Source organism: Melospiza melodia, chromosome 3, assembly GCF_035770615.1.
Source record: "Melospiza melodia melodia isolate bMelMel2 chromosome 3, bMelMel2.pri, whole genome shotgun sequence".
Classification (NCBI taxonomy): Eukaryota; Metazoa; Chordata; class Aves; order Passeriformes; family Passerellidae; genus Melospiza; species Melospiza melodia.
The window spans coordinates 100,258,436-100,267,057 of record NC_086196.1 but is presented as its reverse complement, the minus strand read 5'-3'; the positions used below and the strand labels follow the sequence as shown (position 1 = coordinate 100,267,057).

At 42.6% G+C, this 8,622-nt stretch overlaps 1 protein-coding gene across 1 annotated transcript; it reads right to left on the bottom strand.

The window, feature by feature from the left end:
- Positions 1–4,432: 4,432 nt before the first annotated feature.
- FBXO48 (F-box protein 48) lies at positions 4,433–8,496 on the bottom strand. Its single transcript, XM_063152279.1, has 2 exons — positions 8,191–8,496; positions 4,433–6,861 (listed from the first exon to the last, which is right to left on the bottom strand). Exons 1-2 carry the CDS (start codon positions 8,458–8,460, stop codon positions 6,700–6,702), a joined length of 432 nt encoding a protein of 143 aa, XP_063008349.1. The 5' UTR covers positions 8,461–8,496; the 3' UTR covers positions 4,433–6,699.
- Positions 8,497–8,622: the final 126 nt, after the last annotated feature.

Below are 8,622 nucleotides of genomic sequence, written 5' to 3'. Positions count from 1 at the left end.
GTTCTTCTTTTGTTGTTACTCATCAGATTTCTTGAAATAGAACTTCTTTTTTCGCTTCAAAATAAGCTTGGGAGGAGGGTTTTGATAAGAACATAGCACTTCCTGCTTTGCATTTAGAACAAAAACTGTGGCTTTCCATACTTTGGGTCTTGTAGATTGCTTAATTTTTTTTCCTTCCAGTGCAGTAAAAGGGAGACTTCGACTGTAAGAAAAGTGAATAAAACACTGCTTTTCATGCTTCATTTGCCTTCCATGTGAAATTTTATGGCTACATTAAAACTCTTTGCTTTCCTGCATGGTCTCTGCCTTTGTTTTAAGATGACAATGTCTTTCCCTCCTTTTCTTCAACTCATTAAAAGATGACTGAGCAGGCGGGAGGAAAATAATCAAAGGGAAATGCTAATAAAACTGATGGAACTTTGCTTCCAGCACTTGAAAGGGAGAGAGATGATGTTAGTATTGTTTAAAATTTGCCTTCAGTATGTTTTTCATCACAATTTTGAATATTAATAAATGGGATCAAGGGAGAGGAAAAAGACCTGGGGATTGACTAGTTTAATTAAAAAATCCCAAACAATTAGACATCCTAATCTTCCTACATTCTCAAACTCTGATATAAAATGGATATTGAGAACTCTCAAAGTATTGCCATTAGCCTCTCTCTCTATCAAATATACTAGAACAGCCTATTGCAGTCTAATAGAGTATCAATTATGTAAATCAGTGTATGATCATGTATAAATCATAATCATAAATCAGTGTATGTCTTTTCCTGTACCTGCTTCCATATTGTAAGGAAAAGTCTGAAAATCCTTTCTTAATCTCCAAAGTATATCAAAAGAAAATCAAGAAACCATCTCTTTTGTCCCCTATTGCTTCTGCTATATGTGTATGTAGGTATCTTGCTTTTGAAAGCATAAGTTGCTGTGTTTCCCAAGTACATGATGGTTAAAGTACAGAAACAAAATCATTGCACATGTGTGAGACATTTTTGAATACTAGGAAGAGTTATTTAGCTCAGGCTTTTAACACTCTTAAGTAGCTTTTTGCTACAAGGAAGTCTTTAATGATTCTGGTATACAACTGGTAAAATAAGATTGGCTTGTTGGTTTGGGTTTCTCTCAATTAATATTTTTTACTCAAAGAAACATTTTATTTCCCAAGTTACATCTTCAATTTTCCCTTTATTCTCTTCTGCCCTCCCCCATATCCTTCTTCTTATAAGTATTTTGACTTAAACATCCTAAAGGTAGCTTGCATTTCTGCTTTTAGGCATCATAGAGTGGATCTTGGATGAGAAAACGTAAATGCCTAGTGTCATTTTAGCATTGCTACAACATAACGTGTTCTTTAATCACCCCCTTAAAACAGTAAAAACTTCCTCTCTTCTCCTTATACTTGTGGGCTGTACATAGACATGTAACTCCTTTATGGGTACTGGGTCCCTGTTTGAGCAGGTTCCTGGTGTTATCTTTAAGTACACACGTTTATGAGCTGCATGTTAAAATTACTTTTAAGAGAAGTGTAATTTAGTGAAATAAACTGTCTATAGACCAGTGGTGTTCAAAAATAAAGATGCATTAGAAAAGCCAATTTATTCTGGTCAGCCACAGTGGGTGACTTTTGGCACCTTTTTATCATTGGCTATGCTGTTAAAGGTCTATATAGTGTGAAACCTAGGTGTTGGGATATCCCACATATCAGTAGCAATGTGTTCTTTAGCAATGGGATGGAAAAATAGTGGAAACTATTGAAAATATTCCTTCAATGGAACAGACAAGTAAAGCTCTTATGGGGTATTGTAATATTTCATTTATTAGTTGCTAGATACTGCTGCAAAAAAATCCCCACTTTGTCTTTCTCAACTTTTCCTTTTTCCCATACAGGATTAAAGGCTTAAGGTGGCTGGTTTGTTTGACTGAAGTTTTCTCTCTGCTCCCAGCTTGCTCAACCTACACCTTCAGTTCAAGTCTTCAAGCTGAATCTTCCAATAGGTAGTTGACAGCACCTTTTGGTTTTGGCATTCTGAGACCATGGAAATGTTTAAAAACAATATTTGGTGCTATGAGGGATCCATTAGCTCATGGCCACTGTGTTCTGTGGCATATGGAGAAGCCCTTGTGTATAGCTCTGGTATCTCACCAACAAAACAGCTCATGCAGTCAGCACCCCTGGATTGGCAAAAAGCAGCTCCTTTGCCCCTTAAGGTTTTTAAAGTTTTTAAAAATACAGCTTTAACAACATTTTTAAAATGTGAGCTGGGGGAGACGGCAGCAAACTGTGCCAGTACATACAGTTATCCTCTTGGGTTTCATCTTGGTAGGTCATTCAGGATCTCTGAGTTTGCAGTCCATCACCTCCCTCCTTCCCTTTCAACCCACAGCTGTAGCTTGGGTTTTTTGGTTTACCAGAACAACAGAAGTGGGTCTAGCCCTTCACACTGAGGCCTCAACCCCTCCCGGCCCCCTACACTCAATTCTTAGGATTGTGCTGATCAGAAGCTGCTGCTGACTTAAGGTGTTAAATGCAGCAGGTGATTTCTTCTGTGGTTTTGGAGATGGACTTTTCTAAACAAGAAATATGGTGAAAAACAGCTGTCAAGTGTCAACGTGCTCTTGGGAGCCCAATATACCTCATCTCAAGTTCATTTGGAGGGAAAATAAAAAAATAATACCACCACCACCTAAGCCCTCCCAGCTGTATGCATTTATTGTCTTCCTGTCACCTCTGGTGGACTGAAACAATTGATTTCAGTCCTGAGCTCAACTGTTCTGCCTTCAGTTGGGATAACTTTGTCACTTGGTACGTTCCAAAGACGATCAGGATAAAGACATTACTATCTGCACGTTTCTGCCTATTGGCAGAAACACTTGACAAAATTAGCCTTGAAATTTGAGTGGTCTGATTAAAAGTCTGTGATGATTAAATATCTCATGTATACTTTTTCATTTAGTCAGTTAATGGCGATGGCCCAAAGCCACATCCTGCGCCATGATGAAATAAAGCCACACTGTCAGCTAGTCATTTCAAAAATGGAGCACTGCAACAATGAGTAGTTGCAAAGAAGGTTCTAACACCAACAGGTGTTATTAAAAACACCACAGGTGGTTTTGGAGATGCAGAAATAAAATATTGACCTGGGGGGCCCTCCAGCTGAGCTTCAGTGCTGGTCTTTTTGATATCCAGCTGTGCAGCACCTCAGAGGGTTTCGTGCAGGAGAGAAGACTTTTTTCTTACAGAAGCCTGACTGGTTTAAGGCCTTGTTGCGTAGTTGAGTTGTGTGGGCAGAAAACATTTGCAAGCAGCTCTGCAACACAAAAACTTCACATGCTTTCTCCAAAGGCCTCTGTACCCAGGGAAAACCAGGTGGGTAAGATGGTGAATTGCAGGAACACCAGACTTGTGAAGGCTGACCTAGAACAGAGACTAGATGGAGCTAAAGAATAAAGTACCTATTTATTAGAAGGCCTCAATGGATACACCTTGGGCAGCACAAGAGCCCAGCCAGGGCTACACCCAAGATGAACCTAAAAATGGTCACAAAATGGATGACTAGTCACGAGGTCTCACACTTTTATAAGCTCTGGTCCATTAGCATATTGGAGCTAATTGTCCAATTATAGCTTTAGGTTATGAAGTCTCATCCTTGTTTTTCTCTCTTCAGTCCACTGTTGTTTATGCTCTTGGGCCTGAAATTTGGATCATGTGTCCTTGGTCTCCATCTGGAGAACGAATTGTTTTGTCTACCTACTCTGTGAAGAGAGCCTACTACCCCCTAATATGAAGCTCAGAAGTACACTCTAAAGCAGTATGGAATCAGAAAAATATAAAAGCTAAAACCTGAGGCATCACAGGTGGCTAATGGAAAGCCTAGGTGATGGACACCTTGGGCACCTTTCTGCAGCTGACACCTTCCAAGTGTCAGAGGCATAAAAATGGCATGACAATGGAAGGTCAGTGGGGTTTGCAGAAGCAGAACTTAGCACTTCAGCAAAACCTGTGGGTAAGAGGTAAGCACTGGAGCGGAAAAAGGGCTTCACCAGCCAAGGTGTGAGGGCAGCTAATGTGTGCCCCAGGAGGTGTGGGCTTTACATGCATGGTTTTAGCTGCTGAGCATGCTCTCTGGGGAAGGACACCCACATATGAATGCTAATTTAGGCATTCTTCTTATTTTTACAATCTTCCTATTTCTGGCATTTCAGTGGCTTCTGTTAGCAGCCCAAACCAGGTGGTGCAAGGAGTGCACCACTGGATGCTGCTGGGATGTCCTTAAAGGGAAAGGAACACATCCATCCTGCAGCAGAGATGGGAGGCTGAGTAGATGGTGCAGGGGCAGAGAGGAGTAGAATAGATGACCAGAATTGATGTAATGAAATCTCCAGGGGGAATTAAAACCCTTAAAGTGTTATAAATGATAAAACCGGTAGCCAAATTTATAAAAAAGTTAACAAACATTTCTTAGATCGTTAACAAAATAGAATTTTGAGAAAAAATCCCCCACGGCCTCGGGCAGCGTCAACCCCGGGTGTCGGCGCTGGCTGAACCAGGATCTGACTGACAAAGTGTCAGCGTTTCCCCAGTGGTTCACCCAGTGGTTCACCCGGAATGCTTCAAGCAGCATTCTGCCTGAGGCAGGAATGACCGAATGTTTATTCTGCCTGAGGCAGGAATGACCGAATGTTTCTTTGTGTCTCTTCACATGTAGAACTGAATCCATACATGTGCAGGAACAGACAAAGGTAGGTCCAGGGATCCAGTCGGATGTCTGAGCATCTAGATAGAGTCTGTATTCATATGTAGCAGAGTTCTTGAGCACAGCAGATGTAACCTTCTCCGTGCAGGCCTGGTGAGTAGCTTAGACATTCCAGCAATCATGGTCCAGGAAGGTGTAGATGCAATCTTCCCAGGTGCAGATGCCAGGGAAGTCAGCAACCACGCCCAGGAATGTTTCATTCATATGTTAACAGACTCGATATTATCTTAATGTTGTCCGGGAACTGACTGAATGGAAATAAGACTCTGCTCCCAGCCAGAGTGGTCAAAAACTTCGGACTTTTACAATATTTATACATATATAGCACGAATTATCTCTACCATACACTACAAAAGGAAAGAGTCAGAGTAAGGAGAGGAAGAAGACTTAGTTTTTATGTGGATTTGTACTTAAATATTTTTTTTCTCACTAATAGATTTTTAACAAGAAATATACACCACTGGTACTACAGCTTTAGAGATGCAGGCCTTGTGTAATTGCATAGCTGCATGTTTAATTCCTTGCTTTTAAAGAGGCACAGCCATCTGATCTGAATAGAGGCAGAGACCCAACAGATACTGGGGATTCTTAATTCTCATTCGAGAGTGGGGAAAAGCTACAGCCAAGTGCACAGTGAAGTAACTGTTTTAGGATTCATAGCTGAATATTATTCTATTTACAAACTGTATCCTGAGACAAATACACGAAACGTACAGCATAAGGGCATGAAAGGAGCGGGAATAAGGAATAAATGTCAGGGAGTTACAGGCTAGAGGTAACAGTGAAGGCTGGATGAGAAAAGTGAGGAACTAGATCCATTATTGAGCAGTTTCCTTATGCTATGATTAAAAAAAACTGGGCAGATTTGAGGTGATGAGAATGTTCTGCTAGTATTGTTTTCATCTTGCTTAACTTAGATGCACTTTTTGCACTTTTAGCTCTCTTAAGTCAGGGTAAAACATGCTGTGAGCAGGGAGTGAAGCAGTACCCTCAATGTACTTGGGTATGCCTTTTTGTGTTTTTTTTTTTTTTTTTTTTTTTTTTTTTTAATTTGAGCTAGCTAGATATAATCTTGGAGTAGAACAACTAACAATACTGGAAGCAGAGTTTGCAATTCACTGATTTTTCTGCTACATCCTCTATATTTAGGAATGCTCTTTACTCTGAATTACACTTGTTGGAGGTTAGGATTTTTCCTTTTTCTTTTTCTTTCCCCTTTTTTTCTCAGGGATTTTTTTCCCATCTGTTGACTAAGAAATGATAACGATGGTACTTAAGAGAGACAAAACATGTAGCCAAGACGGAGGGGGAGCAGCTGGCTGCAGTCTCTCGCAGGTGAGGGTTTGTTTTTCCTTGGAAAGGGCAGAGATACAGCGAGGAGATGAGGGGTTGGGCTCAACTCCTTGCTCTCTCTCTCACTTTCGGCTCGGAGGGGGATGGAGCATTGCTGCGCAGAGGATTCTTTCCGGTGTCTGGATCTGTCCCTTCCCCAGCCTTCCTTTGCGTCCTTTGCGGGCTCTCATGTGCTGCTGATACAATACACTTCATGTTGAAAGGTCAAACACACCTTGGGAGTTTTTGGGGGTTGGTTGGTTTTTGGGTTTTTTTTGTGGGTTGGTTTTTTTTTTTGGGGGGTTTTTTAATATAAAAATCATCTCTTCCAAAACAAAAAGTGCAAACTGAAATTATAATCAGCATATTTTTGACAGTGCAGTAGAACATTACAATCATAAATATAAATTACAGCTGAATATTTAGTTGTTTTTAGAATGTTACATAAAATTATTACAGTAAAATGCAAATTTAATAAAGACACCCATAACGTTTTTTTTTGAGAAGTTTTCATCATAAATTCATAATCAGTTCAAAGTCAGTTTCACAACTGCTGAACAGTGTGTCTGCTATTGGCAAAAGCTATCTGAGTTGCAAGAATCAGCACTGGTTTATCATCTCTCAAGTTCTGCTTCCAAGATTTCTCCCCATGTGTCGACATCCATTGGATACATGCTTTTCTCTGGCAAGCTGAACTGTGAAGGAATGTTGCTGTATTTCCCACTAAGCCATTCTTGCTTCACTTTACTTTTCCAGTAGTTTCTCAACAATGTAATCTGGTGGAAAAACACATAGTCAGATCTCGGAAAGGAACCAATTTAAATTGCATTCAATATAACAAGTTTACACTAAAAGAGTAGTGCTAGAAAAGGGATTTGAAATGTGACTTTGGATATCTAGACATTAAATCCAGGAAAGGGCAATGCTGCCAAAAAGCAGAACTTTTTTGTTCCTGCCTCAATTCTTTGGTGGTCAAGATGAAAAACCCATACCAGGAATTTGTCTTACAGCTTAAAAAAGGCACCTTAAAAAAGGTGTGACCTTAAAAAAGGCTGTGACCTTTCTTTACTTTGGAGGCTGTCTGGGTTCTTCTCTTCTGCCAGCCTTTAAGGGCAAGAAAATGTAGACTTGGTGTGTTTGTAGCTTCTATTTCAAATCCCTTCCAGATAAAACAGACAATCAGTGCAGGGAGCTCTGGAAATTGCTGTGCAAGGGCAGCAAGATCTACACACTGAAAGGGTAACCACTATCTGCTCACGGCTGTGCCTCACACTGCAGAAACTTTACCGAAATGTCAGTCTAGCGGCTGCTTTGGTTTCTTTTTCTGCAGCTTCTCTCTTTTCACCTCTCCAGTGCTCTCAAACACACTAACTAAAATAAGGTGGGAGACTATCCTATAGCTGGCCCAGAGTAATCTGTGGAACCACCTATCTGGTCTACCTGATCAGGTCCTGATCTATCTCAACTTCCAGGCTGATTTCAACAGTGAGAGATCATTCAGCAGGTTCTGGAGCTAAACCTGCTGCAAACTCTTCAGAGCAGTCTGTGTGTGGGGAGAGTTTCTAAACAGTTTATAAAAGCTCCTGCTCATTTCCTTTTATATTCCCCATTTTTTTTTCCTTCTGAATGTGCATCACTTGAGGTGGATTGAGACAGAACTATCCAGGATGATTTTTCAGGAAGACATTCCTAACCACCACATCTATTCCCATAAAATACAACCAGAGAGCACACACCACCTATCGGAGTTCTGTTACCTAGTCCCTGCCGGCCCTATCGGTGGGAACGTGGGTTTTGTCTCGTGTTAGGGCTTGTGTATGACGAAGGTCAGCGCTGAGGCTGTGCGGGGCAGCAGGAGGACTAATGCCGAGCCGAACAGGTTGTGTCCTGGGTAGGAAAAGGGACAGCTTTGCTTTATCTCCCAGTGTATTTTACCAGATGTCCGTTCGCCAGGATGCGCTACAGAGCCACGCTGTTACCGCAGCCGTCCCCCTCACAACCCTGGGATGGGTGTGACAGGATGTCATTTCCTCACACTTTTCTATTGGCCCCCAGCATTCTCGTTTATGTCACTACCGGTGTTCAGCCGCTGGAGGTGGATTTACCTTCCAGGAATAGCCATTCCCTCGGTCGCAGTCGATCTCCCGCTGGCAGACTGCGCGCATGGCCAGGCAGTGGTGCCGCCACAGCCGCTCGTTGCTGTCGATGACGCGGTGCCAGACCTTGCACGTCACGGACGCGTGGCACAAGCTCTCGACATCCAGCCCACTGAAAATCCGGGAGATGATCTCGGGAGGAAGGGCAGACACGAAGTCACCCAGTCCTCCTCTTCCTCCCTCGGCGCTGTCCCGGCCGGCAGCGCGCTCCGCGTCCATCCCCGCGGCCTCGGGGCGGGGAGGCGTCACTGCGGCCTCTCTGTGTGAGGGCGGCCGCCACCGGCAGCGCTCTGGGCTGGGTGCCTGCCTGCCGCCATGTCCCCGTTGCCCGCCCGCTGCGGGTGTGCGCGTGGGGCGCTGGTTTCGGGGCGAATCTCCGCA